The sequence below is a fragment of the Phytophthora ramorum genome (genome assembly GCF_020800215.1).
Source record: "Phytophthora ramorum isolate Pr-102 chromosome Unknown Phyram_PR-102_s0002, whole genome shotgun sequence".
Classification (NCBI taxonomy): domain Eukaryota; phylum Oomycota; class Peronosporomycetes; order Peronosporales; family Peronosporaceae; genus Phytophthora; species Phytophthora ramorum.
Window position 1 is genome coordinate 3,749,395 of NW_027150648.1, and position 16,850 is coordinate 3,766,244.

The 16,850-nt window shown below is 55.7% G+C and overlaps 5 protein-coding genes across 5 annotated transcripts; 4 read left to right on the forward strand and 1 right to left on the reverse strand.

The window, feature by feature from the left end:
• Positions 1 to 308: 308 nt before the first annotated feature.
• On the forward strand, positions 309 to 1,883 carry KRP23_2634 (uncharacterized protein; the record flags this gene model as incomplete). The annotated part of the gene is made up of 1 exon (XM_067887395.1): positions 309 to 1,883. One exon carries the CDS (start codon positions 309 to 311, stop codon positions 1,881 to 1,883), a length of 1,575 nt encoding a protein of 524 aa, XP_067749985.1.
• Positions 1,884 to 1,952: 69 nt separating this feature from the next.
• Positions 1,953 to 2,864, forward strand: KRP23_2635 (uncharacterized protein; the record flags this gene model as incomplete). Its single annotated transcript, XM_067887396.1, has 4 exons — positions 1,953 to 2,039; positions 2,107 to 2,257; positions 2,325 to 2,441; positions 2,512 to 2,864. 4 exons carry the CDS (start codon positions 1,953 to 1,955, stop codon positions 2,862 to 2,864), a joined length of 708 nt encoding a protein of 235 aa, XP_067749986.1.
• Positions 2,865 to 2,931: 67 nt separating this feature from the next.
• On the reverse strand, positions 2,932 to 4,428 carry KRP23_2636 (uncharacterized protein; the record flags this gene model as incomplete). The annotated part of the gene is made up of 2 exons (XM_067887397.1): positions 2,932 to 3,684; positions 3,760 to 4,428. The coding sequence occupies 2 exons, from the start codon at positions 4,426 to 4,428 to the stop codon at positions 2,932 to 2,934; spliced, it is 1,422 nt and encodes a 473-aa protein (XP_067749987.1).
• Positions 4,429 to 4,572: 144 nt separating this feature from the next.
• On the forward strand, positions 4,573 to 7,008 carry KRP23_2637 (DNA mismatch repair protein Msh2; the record flags this gene model as incomplete). Its single annotated transcript, XM_067887398.1, has 1 exon — positions 4,573 to 7,008. One exon carries the CDS (start codon positions 4,573 to 4,575, stop codon positions 7,006 to 7,008), a length of 2,436 nt encoding a protein of 811 aa, XP_067749988.1.
• A 212-nt stretch (positions 7,009 to 7,220) lies between these two features.
• On the forward strand, positions 7,221 to 16,285 carry KRP23_2638 (Small subunit processome component 20-like protein; the record flags this gene model as incomplete). The annotated part of the gene is made up of 2 exons (XM_067887399.1): positions 7,221 to 10,898; positions 10,970 to 16,285. The coding sequence occupies 2 exons, from the start codon at positions 7,221 to 7,223 to the stop codon at positions 16,283 to 16,285; spliced, it is 8,994 nt and encodes a 2,997-aa protein (XP_067749989.1).
• Between the last annotated feature and the right edge of the window lie 565 nt (positions 16,286 to 16,850).

The following is a 16,850-nucleotide window of genomic DNA, read 5'->3' on the forward strand; positions in this document are numbered from 1 at the left end:
CATTGCTGTTGTTTTGAGAGACTTAAGCGTTTGTTACTAAACTACCCAGGCCCTTTTCAGCAAACATTAACCGTGGGAAAGATGCAGTCCCTGAACGAGCGCTTGCTTTTATAAATCTTGAGATGTATATGAATGTTTGCATTGCCCAAGACCTTTTACTCTTCTTATCCGAAGTGCTGCGCACAGAGAATGCCGGAGAGCTATTTTAGCCATGGTGCATATTTCCGTCTACCATATCAAGGTGATGCTGTTGTCGTTGCCGTGAGTGGCTTGAACACGCAATTCGTCTTCAGTCAGCAGTGTATCATATGATGCCGTCGTTAGCTCCCGACTCGAGTGCGCTTCGTGAATCAGTAGCACTTGTCTTCCCACCGTGCGCCTCGTTCGAAAAGCCCTATGACTTGGACATTGTGAGGAAAATCGTCGAGCGCGAGGGCTGCCTCGAGGCCCTGCAGCAAATGCTGGGGGCCGCGAAAAAGCCACTACAACCTCGAATATCTGGGATTTCAAAAGCGCCGATTGTGTTCCAGAGCGTCATTGACCAGCTACGCTCGGTGAGTGCGCAAATTGTCGAGGACATTGAGCAGTGGCAGCAACAGCAGAAGGCAAAAGCGCAGGCCACGAACTTCCGATGGCGCGGCGTCAACTACTTGCTCAAAATGACGGCTGACCTCGATTTTCTCGCTTCCTTCAGAGGTGTGGAGCTACTTGAGTCACTGCAGGTGCTCCGACTGACGCAGAACCCGTTTCTTGCTCAGCTTCACTTAGACCATCCAGCACTCCGTGAATCTGACCCTGGCTCGGCACTTCATCTATTTGGCAATTGGGTCGGTGACGTAAGCATGCGGCGCATCTTCCCAGCATCGAAATTACTACTGCGTGAACGCGAGGCTGAAGCTAGACGCCGACAAATTCGACTCGGGCAATCCTCTGATAATCGTGAGCATGTGAGTACCGATCATTTATCGGACGAGTCTGAGAGCGATGCAGTTGCTGCCGTCGCTCCTCTTGAGGTAGCAGTCCAACAGCAGCAACAAGCTACCGCCACACGAGCAAAAGTCCAATTCGCTGGCCAAAATGAAAGCTATGCTCCACTCACCAAAGCAGCCACAACCAATCCTCGAGAAGCTGAGATGCGCGAGGATATCGCTCTGAGCTGGGAGTTGATCACGCAGGCGGAGCACGAGTTGGGTGCAATGCGTGATGAGCTTGCAGCACTGCAAAAGCGTCTCGAAGACGCACTGCTCCCTGATAAACGTCGCCGACTGCAGACTCGTATCGGCACTCTGGTCAACGATCTCAAGTTCCGTTCGGGGGACCTGTATCAGCGTCAGAACGAACTCAAGCGCAAAGAGGCCATCTACCGCTCGACCAAAGCCCAGCGCAGGTCCGGTAGTGACCTTCGGCAGTCAGCTCCCAATCCAGGACCAACACGTCGAGAACGAAAAGAGCGAGTGTACTCTTCACTCTTCGAGGCGGCATTGCTCGAAGACGAGCAGGTCCGCAACGACCTCGTGCTGCGCGTGAAAGCTTCACTGTCCAAAGCAAGAACAGAAGAACACAAGCGCGGTATGGGATTATCAACCCCTGGTCGACGACAGCAAACACTCAGTGGAGGTTTGTCCGAAGAGCTGCAGAACCCGCCGCTCGAGGCTCAAGGTGAAAAAGGGCTGGAACAGTGGGGAGTGCGTGAGGTACAGAACTTCCTGGACTCGCTGGGGCTCGATAACGGCAGCTACGGCGCCACCTTCCGTGTCCAAGGTATTGATGGCGCACTCCTGATGCAGGCCACCGACTGTGACCTCGAAGAGCTTGGCGTCAGTATTCGACTGCATCGCGTCCGCATCTTAGCCGAGTGCAGAGCAAAAATTCTACGACGTTGAAGCTGAAATTATTTTTTTTTCGGTAAGCAAAAAAATACACAAACATAAATTACGTGCCAGATACCTACTATGGAGGCTCGAGGCAGCGGCGTTGGCGTCCCGAAGGCGTCTCTGGCGGGCTTTGTGTCCACTTCCGTGCTCACGTCATCTGATGGGGTGTGTCCCTGTATCGTCTAGTGATTTGGTCACGCATTGCGGTTCCTTTAACGGCTCATGTTTGCAGCTCTTCGGTGACAATGTGGAGGAGAAGCGCGTGACGGAGGCGCCCGCGCCTCGAGCAGAGGACGCGGCAGGTTACAAGCCGCTGTACGAGCAGCTACAAGAGCGCAAAGACCAGAAGGACAGCGACTGGAAGGAGAAGAACAATCCCTTCGGTGCGTGGCATCTGTGGCTGTGGTTGCTGCGGTAATTAATTCGAACTCGTTTTTTATGGCTGCACAGCTCCCCCGAAGGGTTTGGATGAGGAAGAGTTCGAGTACATTCGGGACTTGGAGAGTAAGAAGGACGACGTTCAACGGAGGCGCCAGACGCAACATGAAGAAGACCTGGCGCAATTCCGTAAGGCAGAAGGGTTTATTGGTGGCTTTAATGTTGGTGTTGATCGACGAGTTGTGTTTGGTGCGTGTAGTGGTGGCACGCGGTGCGCCTAAGACCGCCGCTGGGACGGGACTTACAGCGCAGCACCTGCAAAAGTATCCGGTGAAAGACGATGTGAAGGTGGCAGGCAAGAAGACCCCGGTCGTGGTGGTGCGGGCCAAGCGAAAGGCTGGGAAGGATAAGCCGTGTAAGGCTGGCACGAAGGCTGCCGAGAGTTGTGATGCCACCAAGGAACAACCGGACAATAAGAAGCAGAAGGTCGAGCCAAAAGACACCAGCACATCACCTGTTGCCAAGAAGGAGAAGCCGAATACGGCGGCGCTGGGACTGGTGGGATATGGCAGCGACAGCGACAGCGATGACAACAACAGTCACACGAGATAGTAATGGCTAGGCAATGCCGATGAACTTAAAAGTCTTCGTTGTCTATTATTCGGGTCGCGTGCCACCGTCACCGGAAAAGAGGAGGTGGGTTGGAACCTGGCCGAGACGACTTGGGCTGAAGAAGACGAGGCACAGCGGCTGCGGTGGGCCTGCGCAGTGGAGGAGATGCTTCGACGAGCACGCGCCTCGTGGTTCGTGCTGCCATTCTTTTCGGTCTGTCTGGAGTTCGCATGACTACCGATGAAGTGGTTTGCGAGCGCCGTAATGCAGATCCAGGAGATTGTTTTTTGCCAGCTGTAGCGACTCCGGCATCTTGTGCAGCAGAACCTGGCGATGAACCTATTGGCGTTTGGCGGCCATGGAAGTGAGAGCGCTCCGACATTGCTCGTTGGAGCAAGGGCGCTGCAGGCCCCTTTGGCGCGGACGGATTAGCGGCACGACGCAGCAAGTTCGATTGGCCAGGTTGTCTCGCACTTGAAGCTGCGCCGTACAAAGCTGTTTTGCCCGCAAATTCCAGCTTTCTTGGTGCGTGCAGTGATGTAGTACCAGCCGCCGCGCGCAGCAGTGAGCCCTGGCTGCTTTTACTTGCGCCGCTACTGTGGCTATTGGTCACCCGTCTCGACTTCCGAGGGTGAGATTGCTTCTGCCTCCGCTGCAACTGATGCGGGAGCGTGACTTCCTTGAATAACTCGCTAGCCTCGGGGCGAGCACGCTTTGCTGGCCGTTCTTGGCGTAACGCAGACAGAATACTACCATTGCCACTAGCAACAGAAGTCGGTAGCTCTGCAGGTGACTGAGGAGGCTTCACCACCGGTAGCAACTGCACACAAGCCACAAACATCAGTGATCAGCGTCACATACAAAGCTCTACCAGGGAGATAACACCAGCACTCACGGTCGGTAAGAGCAAGTTGGAGTCCTTCGCATTTTCTTCGGCCTTGTTCTCCTCCACTTCCATCTCGTATGCCTTCAGCAAATATTGCATCAACTCTGGCAACAGCAGCTCGAGTCTGGGAGCCAACTGCTGCTTCAGGAACTCCTGGAACGGCGAGCGTTCATCCGCGTCTTCATCCGCCAGCGACGGCGGGTTCGCCGCATCCAGCAGCAGAGCCACCCGGTCCATTAATCCTTGAATCTCTTTCTTCAGCAGTTTCCTCTCCTTCTTCTTGATCAGCACTGCATAGCACAGCATGCGGCACACAAGCTGCAGCTGCAGCACGCGCACTCTGGCCGTTTCCTTGCTCAGAGACGCGTTCAGCTGCGGCAGTTGCAGCACGAGTGTCGTCCCCACTGCTGCAAGCCGTGTCTTGAGCGCCGTCAGCTGCTTCTGGTCCTTTGAGTCCACTGTTTGACCATCACTTTTGGCAGCCGTTCGCCTGGCCTTCCTCTGCAGCTTGGTCCACCACTCGCCGCCTTCCTGCGTCAGCAGGAGGTCCAGAAACGCCAGCACACCGCCCACCGGCGTCTTTTCCGTCTGTTGCACCGCTGTAACGTCCCCAGTAGCGTCTCCTGCGTCCCCCAGCGCCGCCGCCTTCACGTACTCCGCACGCCAATCCGTCGCCATTCTGAGCAAGTCGAAAGTGTCCGAGGTCAAAAGACCCATTCTCTCTTGAAGAAGTCACATTGCGACACTTCAACCCGGACAGAGAAAAGCGCGGGAAGCGCCTATTGAACCGACCTTCACTCTTGAATTGTCCGAAAGGAGACCATGGCCGACCGCGAAGATGACGACTCGTCCGTGGTGCTGCTGGACGAAGCGCAGGCCGAGGTGGCACTGCAAATCCGCAACGACAAGCACCTGAAGCATGTGGGCGTGGCGGTGCGGCGGCCGCGCGCCCGCGCGTCATGCGTCAAGGGCCAGGCGGGCGAGGACAGGAAGCAGTGGGAGCTCGTGCTCTTCTCCTTCTCCGACTCGAGCGCGCTGGCCAACCTCGAGTCGCTGTTGTTGCAGCTGGCGCCTTCCACGTGCTTCCTGTCGGCGGAGCTGGAGCCGACGCAGAGCGTGGGCGACAGCAAGAAGCTGCACGCGCTGCTGCAGACCCACGACGTGGCCGCAGTGTACAGGAAGAAGCAGCTCTTCAGCGACGCCAACGGCCTCGAGACCAACGTCTCCAGGTTGCTGGGAGCCGGTACCATGGCCGAGTACCAGGACGTGCTCTCGTCTAAGCTGGCGGCGGGCTCACTGGCCTGTTTGATCGAGGCGCTGGGCGTCATGGCTGACGCCGATACCTTTGGCTGCTACACACTGAGCCAGGGCAACTTGGCGTCAGCCATGCAGCTTGACAGCGCTGCCGTCTGGTCGCTCAACTTGTTGCCGGAGCCCAGCGCTACCACCACGGGGGTGAGGTTCGGAGGCAGCGTGCTGGAGATCCTGAACCGTGGCAAGACGCCCATGGGACGCCGTCTGCTGGAACGCTGGATCCGACAGCCGCTGCTGGATGTCGAGCAGATCGAGACGAGACAGAGCCTCGTGCAGCTCTTTGTGGACGACTCGTCGTTGAGGATGGAGCTGCTGGACGAGTGCATGAAGGCTCTGCCGGACTTGGGGCGACTGGCGGTCAGCCTTGAACGCAAGAAAAATGCAAAGATTACGGACCTCGTAAGTGTGTACGATGCTGCTGTCGGCGCCATGCCGCGCGTGCTGAAGCTGCTGAAAAACACGGAGGCGGGTGGAGATACGGCCTTGGCCGCTCTTGTGAAGGAGAAGTTTGCCGCTCCACTGGAGAAGGAGCTTGCGGATCTGCAAGGCTACACGGAGCTTGTGAAGGAGGTTGTCGATCTGGACAGCCGTCCGACCCTTGTGGTGAACGCAAAGCATGACAAGGACCTCCAGGCGCTGCGTGAGGAGTGGGATGGCATCGTTGCGGACATTGAGGAGGAACACCGCAATGCACTCGATACGATTGGTGGTGAGATCAAGTGCGAGAAGGACAAGGTGCGCGGATTCGCGTTCCGTGTTACCAACAAGAAGGAGGAGGCACGGTTGTCCAAGATGCCACAGGTGCATATATGCCAAGTCCTCGTGAGCGGAGTCCAATTCACTACAACGACGCTAAAGGGCCTGGCATCCGAGTACCGCCGTGTGCGCGGCGAATACGAGGAGCGGCAAGCGCACTTGCTGAACGCGGCTATTGATGTGGCTAGCACATACGTACCTGTGCTCGAGGCTGCGACTGCAACACTGGCAGAATTGGATGTGCTGCTTGGATTCGCCCACGCGGCATGCCATGCTGGCTCAGGCTATTGTCGCCCTACTATGGAGAAAAATGGAGACTGCGTCATATTGACAGGTGCGCGCCACCCTTGTGTGGAGTTGCAGGATAGAGTCGATTTCATTCCAAACGACTACAACTTTGAGCGCGAGAAATCGCGCTTCCAGCTTGTGACCGGGCCTAATATGGGCGGTAAGAGTACCTACATCCGTCAGTTGGGCACTATTGCTGTGATGGCACAAATCGGTAGTTTTGTGCCTGCAGAAGTCGCGAGGCTGCCTGTGTTCGACAAGCTGTTGGTGCGCGTTGGTGCGGGCGATCTTCAACAACGCGGTGTTTCTACGTTCATGCTGGAAATGCTGGAGGCTTCGGCTATTCTACACAAGGCTACGGAGCACTCGCTGGTGATTATCGATGAATTGGGCCGAGGTACGTCCACGTACGATGGCTTCGGACTGGCCTGGGCCATCTCAGAGTACCTGCTCACCAAGGCGCGCTCGATGTGCCTCTTTGCGACACACTTCCACGAGCTGACAGCGCTGCACCAAGAGCACCCGCAAGGCTTCGCCAACAAGCACGTTACCGCCGTGGCCAGCGACAAGGAGATCACGATGGTGTACCAGGTGCGCGACGGGCCTTGCATGGAGAGTTTTGGTGTTCACGTGGCTTCAATGGCGGGGTTTCCTTCGTCAGTGATCGAGTGCGCTCGCCGGAAGAGTCAGGAGCTCGAGGGTTTCGAGCGCGCTGTTGGCGGTCAGCAAACGTCGGGCAAACGGTCGGCAGAGGACGCTTCACTACCTGCTGGCGGATCATCCCCCACGAAGAAGGCTGCAGCGGACAAGGACTTCCTGTCCGCATTCGCAGCCCTCCCTCTCGACAAAATGGCACCTGCAGAGACGCTCACCGCCGTCCGTAAGCTTGTTCCCCAGTAAGATGGCATCTAATAAACAAATGCGAGCTCTGAAAACTGACCAACTTGCCTTTCAAGGCAACAAGTTCGTCAATCAAAAAAAGGCAACTATCCTGCCATTGGTCAAAACCGCGTTTTCGTCCCGGCTCTACCCTCGACGTGCTCTCCACCAACAAATTGACTGGAAGGTGGCCGACCATCGCTCACTATCAAAAGCCGCACCAACTTGCAGCCATGGAGGGTCCACCGCCGGCCAAGAAACGGCGCCACCGCTTCCAGAAGGTGGAGGAGCGCGTGAGCAACCTACAGACGGAGCTCACGCTGCATGCCAAGAGCACGGGCGCCGTGGACGAGGCCTCCGTGCTCTCGTTCAAGGAGGAACTGAGTCTGCAGGCGGAGCTCACGACGCTCGACAGCTTCCAGTTCCTGTTCCGCGCACTGCAGCCGCTGGTGACCACCACTCCTCAACTGCTGCATCACCTCTCTAAGGTGATCAAGCGCCTGCAGAAGGAGCTCAAAGACGCACGAGAAGACAATGCGGACCCGGTCGTGCAGCGTCAGCGGCTCGTGCCCGTGCTCAAGCTCGTGACGGCGCTGGCCAGAGAGCTCGGCAAGGAGTTTTACCCGCACTTTGGTGGAGTTTTGCCTCTGGTGGTGGCTGTGATCGACACAAAAGACCCGGAGCTCAGCACACAAGTGTTCAAGACGCTCACGATGCTCTTCAGCTACCTGCGCGTGCAACTGCTAGCCGACATGGACGCCGTGCACAAGTGCTACTTCCCGCTGCTCGGCCACCCCAAGGAGTTTGTCCGCAACTTTGCAGCGCAGACGCTGGCCGTGCTGCTGAGACGGATCGAGTCCCCCAAGGCGATGCGCAAGTACCTGCGTGCGTACTTGACGGCGCTGGTGAAGGGCTCGGGGCGGAACGACGATATCTTGAGGGATGGGTCGGCCAAGCTCTTCTTCGCGCTCGTGCGCAATGTGAACCATGGTTTCCACTCCCGCATGCGCGAGGTGCTGCTGTTTTTGCTGGGAGCGTTCCGACCGAAGAATTCAGAGGAGTCGCAGGAGCAGCTTGAGCAACAGGAGGCGATGTTTGAGGTCGTATACCAAACGTGTGGGCAAATGATGAAGCACACGGATGCCGACCATTCGGGCGAGATGCTCGAGTGCCTGGTACTCGTAGTGAACAAGGTGGCGAATATTCGCCATGAGAAAGACGATGTCCCTACTGACGCGGACGATCTCTATTTGAGCCGCGTACTGAGCGTTCTGCTTGGCTTCTTGATTTCGCGAATGGGTAGTCTGCTTTCGGGCGCTAGTAACGCGTACGAGGTGCGCGTACCGAGCCTGCACAAGGTTTGTGCAGCGCTGGTTTCTCCTGAGAACAAGGTTCTCGCGTCCCGCAGCAATGCCCTGCGGGACGTACTCATGCAGACTTTTGAGGCTGTGTGGCGGCTGTTCCCCGCTGAAGACGATGTGATTTCGACCCAGGTGAAGGCGATTTTTGCAGTAGCAGCGAAGAAGGACGAGCAAGTGTACTGGCGTCAAAAGCTGTTGGAGTTTGTTGATCAGGAGCTGCACAACAGACACGTCGACGTGGGTTTTGTCATTGATTTTTTGCTACCGAACGCTATGGAGTTTGCACTTAAAACGCTGGTGGAAGTTGATGTCAGTGCTTTCAGTGTGCTGTTGTGTCAACTTGGTGACTACGTGACAGTCCATGCAGGCGAAATCAACGACGGCCAGAGCGCTTACATTGTACGCTCGAAGAACTCAAGTCAATACTGGTTGCTTTCGTTTCAGGAAATCGATGATAACGCTGAGAAGGCACTATTTGATGCGGGTAAGAAAATCTTTAACAGCGAAAACGACTCCGATGATATCGCTGTGCGCTGGAAATTTTGCAAGGCGTTGGAGCTTTTGCAGTTGAATGACGACAAAATGATCGGCTTCACTACTCCTCTAGTCACAAAGCTTGACAAACGACTGAAAACTGCGTCGGGCTCATCAGCTACCGAACTCCAGTTGCTGCGCGATGAGTTGTGGCAGCTGCAGCAGATCGCCAAACACCAGACGAAGAACAAGGGTGCGGCGATGACAACGAAATATGTGGAGCAAGCAATTCGCGGCAAAGAGTCGTCATTCAAGACGCTGTCGACTTTATTGATGCTTATTGGAATGGAGTCCGAGGAAAAGCAGCATGCTGTTCTAACGATGGATGCACTACTTTCGCTGGCTAACTCTCTACTTGCGACTCTGCGCTCGCCCGCACATGAGCTACGCTTAGTGGCTCTGCAGTTTTTGGCTCGATTTAAGCGACTCGATTTTATTGATTCCGACAGCGGTTCACTGAGCGGCCCATGCGATCTCCCGGATATCTGCGTCAGCCTAGAGCTCGCATGCAAAAGTATCAGTGTGGCTACTGAACGAGAAGTGGTGCGCCTGCTGACCCGAGTGAAGATCCTGTGTCGTTCGCCACAGACCCCGGAGCTGTACAAGAAAATTGCCTTGAACCAATTGTTGGGTCTGTACCACGTCAAGTTCTCTATGATTTGGCCACACATCGCGGATGCAGTGGAGACGGCAGCACGGCTGCATTTCAACGAATTTTGGCCATGCATCAGTGCAGAGCTTCTTGCCGCTTCACTTTGCCACGAGGACCCGAATGGTAGTGAATCGAGCACGTCTGGTAACGAAAGTGGCGTTGCTCAGGAGTTTGAGCGCGTGTGCATGCTGGAGCAGGGCAAGGTGCATGTATCTAGTGTCACAGATGCTCCTACTCATCATTCGCTGATGTGGAAGGGACTTATGAAGTTCGCGGACCTTGTGGAGGCCAAAACCAAGTTTATGGTACCGCTTTTCCTTACATTTTTGCGCGACCAGTATAGCGCCATCTACACGGATGAGCTGGACGCCAACCGTCTCGAGGAAATTGACCAGGTGCTTGTCAAGCTCGAAGAAACAACCAACAGTTCGAATGATGCTGCATCTCCAAACTGGCGTAAGCCAGTTGAGTTCCAAGGTTTGACCACCAAGGAAGTGCGTTGCAAGTTTGTTGATCAGCTGAAGCTGTTTGCTGTCTTTCACAATATGAAAGGTGCATACGGGCAGCAGTTGCTGCATGCTCTTTTCTTCGACCTGTTGATGAAGTCGGACGAAGTGGTTTCGAAGCTTGCTTTGCAGTGCATCTACGCGTTTGGCAACAAGGCAGTTGTGTCCTACAAGACGCAGTTGAATCGGCTGACGGATTCTTCGTCGTTCCGCGAAGAACTGGCGAGCTTTAAGGTGGGCGACGGAGAGGGGGTTGTGCTTCGCGAGCACCGACCTGAGTTGCTCCCTGTTCTGCTGCGCGTTTTGTACTCGAAATGCGTGAGCAAGAAGGGCCGTAACAATGGTGACACGGTGGCTGCGCGCCGTGTAGCCATCTTAGCATATTTGGCAGCGCTGGAGGCGCCCGAGCTAGCGAGCTTCGTGGAACTTGTGGTCCGTGCGTTTGATGTATCGATTGAAGCCCCGGAGAGTCTTGCTCAAGACACTGTTATTATCTCTGACAACGTGAAACCTGTCGTAGCAGTCTCCAATGTACAGCCTTCGCGCATTCTTGGTTTCTTGAATTTGCTCGAGGACCTTATCAACCAACTTGGCGTGAAGCTGGCCGCTTTTGCGCCTCGCCTTGCAGACGTGTTGCTGGCTATTCTTCAGATCAGTATAGCTTCCGGCGAAGATGACGATGAAATTGCTACTACTGGCGAAAATAATGATGACAAGGAGGACGCAGGGGCTGCTGTGGGCACGAAGCGGAAAGCTGGTGAGCCCTCGTCGACTGTTGACAGCCTAGTGACATCTGCTTCGATGAAGAAGCAGATCCGCATGCTGACATACCGCCGACTCGCAGAGTTGATCGACACGGTACGGCGCTTGGTTTCTCAAATCCACTGTTCAATTAAAGTACTAACCATTGTTATGTTTTGCTAATGAAGTTTGATACGCTCGTGCGCCTCCAACCCTGGGTAGAAGCGGTGCTGGAAACTTCGCATGATGCCGTTGTGCACTTGTCCAACGCGGTTGTCGGTGCTGGCAAGGCTTCCGCACTCTTGGAATTCCTCGTCGCAATGGGTCGCGCCGACAGGGCACGTCAGTGGATCCCGGAGCCTCTGGTGCTAAGCGTTATCTCATGCTTGTCGGCAGGATTGACGTCATCGAGCGTGTCGTCCGCATCTAGTCGTGGCATTTCGCCTGAAATTCTAGACTCTATCCTGCAGTTTATGGATTCATTGCTGGATGGAGATGAAAGTGTGTTGGCCGAAGACGAGGCTATGACTGCCATCAAGGAGGATGACAAGGTGCTGCTAGTGAGCCACATCCCTTTCGTGTTGGAGCAATTTGTGCAGCGGTTCCAGGCCAAGGCTGCACGCTACGCAAGCGACCGGTACGCTGGATCATCTCGAAAGGAGCTTACGTTCCTCTGCCGGCTGTCGCACCATCTAGACGCCTCTGACGGAGACGTGGCAATTGCTGCCCACGATCTGTTTCAGCTGCTATTGCCATTCTTGCTGCGCAACCACCAGACGTCGCCTAAGGACAAGGAAAACCTATTGGAGGTGCTGGCCCACTTGGTGCCGAAGCTCTCGGAGCCTAAGAAGCATGTGCTCGCCCTTGCACGGCTGCTGGCTCCAGGTCCGAATTGCATTGCCGATCGTGATACCCGCCTGAAACTAGTAATGGTATTTACAGCTCTGGGCGCGCATCCTGCGCTTACAGAGCTGGCGCCCGTGGCAGAGTTGCTGGATGAGCTCAACGCATACGACGCTAAGCAAATCGAGGAGACCGACTACGAGCGTCGCCTGATTGCGCTAAACCGCCTCAACACCACACGATTTGACGGGTTTACGCACGAGACTCATTTGCTAGCTCCTCTGGTGGCGCAGTGCCTGCAGTCCATGCACAACGCTGAATTCTCAGTGCGCAGCGCTGCGCTTGCCAGCCTTACGGTGTTCCTGGGACTAGCAGCAGAGATTGCAGTCGAGCAGAGCAGGCAAGACGATGCCGCGAAGTCTCCTGTGCTTAATGGATTGGAGTCGCTGGTGATGCCTTGCGTGCGGGCAAGTCTGCGCTCGACTGATGAGAATGCGCGGCGAGGCTTTGTGACTCTGTTGGGATCGTTGGCGGACCAACACAAGGCATTTAGACAGTTTGCATTTATTCCAGCAGATCTGGTGCTGGCGCGCAACCACGAGGACCCAGAGGCTGACTTTTTCTACAACATTACGCACATTCAAGCTCACCGCAGACGTCGTGCCCTTCAGCGTCTCAGCGCTCTCATGGACTCCATGGCTGGTAAGGCCCAGGGTCAAGTTGATGGTGAGGAAATTGGAGAACCTGTGTGCTTTTCGAACTCGACGGTGAATGGTGTCATCCTCCCTCTGGTGCTGCACTTTGTCTACGAGACACACGCAAAGAGCCAGGAATCTCTGCGCGCTGAAGCTGCAGCGTGCGTAGGCAGTGCTGCTGGCCTGTTGAGCTGGTCGCACTACCTGTCACTGCTTCGCAGACTGCTGAAGTCGATCGACGGTCATGTTGAAATGGAAGGCGCTATCATTATGTCCATTTGCGCAGTGATTGACCACTTTCACTTCGAGGCGCCGGGTGCGGCTACTCAGTGGCAATTGTCGTCCAGTAAGGTGAACACTGACAGCAACCCCTCCGAGCCTGAGCAGAAAGATGAAGACGGATCCTCCAAGGTGCAGGATAACATGGAGACACAAGTTCTTCCGATGCTCTACTCGTATCTGTTCAAGAGTGCGGGCTCGAAAAAGAGCTCGAAGAAGCAGGAGAACGATAGCGAGCCATCTTCGCTCTCCGAGGAGTCTGTTTCTGTCCGTGTGCCTCTCGCGCTGGCTGTCGTGAAGGTGCTGCGGCGATTGCGGGCTGAGACCTTCCAACGTGAGCTACCCAAGCTGCTGTTGCGTTTCGCGAACTTGCTGAAAAATAAGGATGAAGCTGTGCGTGTTTCAGCTCGTACCACGCTGGTTAGAATCGCTGTGGAGCTTGGTGCACGCTTCCTACTACCGATTGTGGAGGAGCTTCGCCACACTCTGCGCGATGGATACATGGTCCATGTGCTGTCTTTTACGGTGCACGCCCTGTTGGAAAAGCTCCCCGAGATCATGCAGAGTGAAGGACACGCCGGCCCACCTCGGAAGCCTCAATCATTGCTGCTTATGCAAGACAAGCAGCAGGAAGCCGAGAGCGAGGCTGAATTTGCATCCCCTCTGGATGCTTGCGTGCCAAGCCTGATGGAGATTCTCGCCGCAGAGTTATTCCAGGGTATGACTACCATCGGCGAGGCCGCGGAGGCTGCTGCTGGAGGCGTGGAACGGAGATCGGCTCAAAAATCCAAGATGAAGGAGGCCCGCTCGAGCGGTGGGCGAAGCCTGGACTCGCTGGAGTTGCTGGCAAGATCATTGCCGTTCTTGCCCAATCCAAGCATCCACGAGGTCGTAAGTGCTCTTGTGAAGCGCTTCCAGGCGACAGACGCTGGGGCTCAAGCTACGGCCGCGTTGCAGGAAGCATTGAAGCGCATAGCGATTGGCCTTGCGAAGAACCCCTCTGTGGAATCGTCCTACATGTTCCTCTACGCGTACAATGTGCTCAACTCGAGCCTGGAGAGTTTGCGCCCGACTTCAGAGAGGGAAAAGGAGCAATACGAAGCGGCAGGTAGCAGCACGGCACTGGTGACTTCGTGGCTTGTGTCCGAGAAGAGTGCGCGAGCCACTAAACTGCTTGCCGCACGAGTGAAAGCCCGGGACACTGTACGTGTTGCGATGCAGCAACAGGTCACTGGGTTTGATAAACTGCGCCAGCAACAGCAAAGCAAGACCAAAAAGCAAAAGCGCGAGGCGATTGCTGCTCTGCTAGCCGAGAGCACCGCTCATCTGAGAGAGCTTCTAAACTTTGGTGTCTTCTTGGTATTCACCTTCCTCCGCAAGAGTGGCAGCTCCAAGAACCAAGACGCAGAGAAGATTTCAGACGCTCCGGCCCAGCTCGTCGACCCGCTTGTGCCTCTGCTGATGCGTTGCGCTGGCGAGTCAAAGAACGACCGAGCTGTTATCAACGCGCTCAAGTGCGTTGGCTCAATGCTCCCTCGACAGGAAGAGCTCCCTGCTTTGCGGGTGGCGCGCACACCTCTTCTTGACCGCCTCTTTAAGATTCTGCAGCAGGCTGGAGCTGCTACTCGCAACGAGATGGTGCAGACATGCTACCGCACCCTTACTGCGCTCCTTAGACAACAGCAAGGATTGGAACTCGCACAGGAGAACGGCAACGCGCCCAAGGACTCGAAGAACGAGGCGTTGCGTCTGACGGAACCGCAACTTCGCGTGCTTCTGAGTTTCTTGCGAGCCGATCTTGACGAGCAAGATCACCAGAACGCCACATTCGCCCTTCTGAAGGCCATTGTGAACTCTCATCTGGTGGTGAGCGAGGTGTACGACGTGATGCTGCGTGTTGGCGAGCTACTTGTTCAGAGCGATGCCCCGGGTGCGCGCCTAAACTGTGCAACCATCTACCAGACATTCCTGCTCGAGTACCCTCTTGGAAACAAGCGGTTGTCTCGTCACCTCAAATTCTTGGTGGACAACCTGAGCTACGGACACGCTACTGGACGCGCTGCCGTACTTGAGGCTCTTCGTTCGCTTCTCACGAAGCTCCCGCAGGATTTGGTGAACGCTCGGTCCCAGTTCTTCTTCTTGCCGCTGGTGTTACGGTTAGCAAACGACGAGGCTTCGGAGTGCCGTGACCTGGCTCGGGCAGCTTTGAGCACGCTTGTGCGTCGTCTTGGCAACAAGGAGCTGAACGAGAGCATTCTGCTGGTGTGCACGTGGTGGACACAAGCAGCAAACTCGAATACTGCGGATGCGGTGAAGCTACTCGGGGCTGCAGCTCAGGTGACGACGCTTGTGCTGGAAACCCGACCCGAATTCATGGAGCGCAGCGCGCCTCAGGTATTGGCTGCGACGCGCACAGCGCTCGAGCGCAGTCTACATGAGCTTCAGACTGTGGAGGACAGTGATCAGGTGCGGTGGCAGCCGACATACCATGTTTGTGTCGCGCTTAGAGCCTTCAGCGACCATCTTGCTGGTCCCTACGAGCTTTGGCTGGAGGAGTTGAAGGTGTCGACGAATTTCCTGGACGCGGTGGTGCTGCCGTTGCTTCAGTACCCCCACGCCTGGGTGCGTCTTGGCGCAACCCGATTGTTGACGTCGTATCTGAGCCGCCGCCAAGCGAGCACGCTTGCCTTTGCAGCTCCGGTGAAGCGTTTATCTGGAGATGCCCTGGAGCGTCTGCAGAATGGAGCGCTGTATCTGCAGCGTCCTGGCCGTCTGTTCATCTGGGCTAGTGCTTTCTGCAAGCTGCTGGAGGCACCGGCACTGAACAGCGAGCTAACTAGCGAGGTTCTTACAGCGCTGCCGTTCCTGTGCCAAGCGCTTGAGACAACCGATATCCCGCAGGACGTGACGGCTGCCGCTGCTGACTCCGTGAAGGATGGCGAGGCGAATGCCACAAGCGTTGAAGTTGAAGCCGAAGCTGAGGATGCGGGTGGGGATGAGGAGGACACTGCCACTGATGAGAAGAAGGCTGACGAGGACGAGGCGGAACTGCAGCGTCGTGAGGAGCAGGAGAAGACCGAGGAGCGCGCAAAGGCAAGTACACCCATGGGCTGGCTGCTTACGCGGCTCTCGTACGTTGCACGCGGCTCAAGCTGCAGCAACGAGGTGCAAGCCGTGGTGTTCAAGCTGTTCGCCGCTCTGCTGCACAGCCACGACGCGGCCTTCGCCGAGCAGTATGTTGTTCAGATCATCAATCCGCTGTATCGAGCTTCAAGCAAGCTGGAAGAGCTGCAGGCTCAGCAGGAGCAGGTGCGGTTGCAGCAACAACAGCGCAACCGCTACAAGAACCGAAGGAGCGGTCCTGCACCGGAGTCCGTGGCACCACCTGAGAGCGCACTACTTGCGCAGGAAGTGCTGCAGCTTCTGGAGAAAAAGCTGGGAGCGGCGACGTTCTTGGAGGCCTACTCGTTCGTGCAGAGGAAGATGGCGTCGCGTCGCGCCGCACGGAAACTTCAGCGCCGCACCGAAGCAGTGGCCGACCCGCAGCGGGCAGCCCAGCGCCGGATGCAGAAGAACGAGCAAAAGCGTCGTACCAAGCAGTTGCGCAAGCGCAAACACACCGTGCTCAAGGGCTCCGCGTCGGCAGCAGCTCGTCCTACGAAGGTGCTTCGTCCCGGTGCCGAGTGAAGAGATACAAACTAGATAGAGATAGTTCTTTGCATATAATTCCATGTACGTTTGAAATACTTGATGGTGCTACACTTGAGACAAAGGCGGCAAGTTTGCGGCAACAAAAGCTGCTGCTGGAATTTTAACATTCCCCATCATACTAATATTCATCCTCGACAAAAGTAACTACCTTACTTTGCTTCAGTGCTTGCGTCCGATGTTATCCTTGACAAGATACTCTGGTGAACATGCGACCAAGCTTGCTAGGACTAGCCTCAAGACAATTTTGCACTTTACGCGATGAGTATGTGTAGCTATAGCTGCGTATGAATGTATAATTGCTTGTGTCCTGCCAAGGTGGCACTGTTCCATTGAACCGTGCCTTAACTATATGTACTGGTGCGCTACCAGTGCGGCGATGTGCTACCTGCTAGTACGATGATTTTCGTCTCGAGTAACGCGCTGTTCCTCGGCCCGAGGTACACGACGAAATGTAAACTAAACGGGCAACCACTTCAATGTAAACGCATCAGATGGGAGTGATGAGTTGAGGCTACCGAAAACTCTCAGAAATTCACTTAGG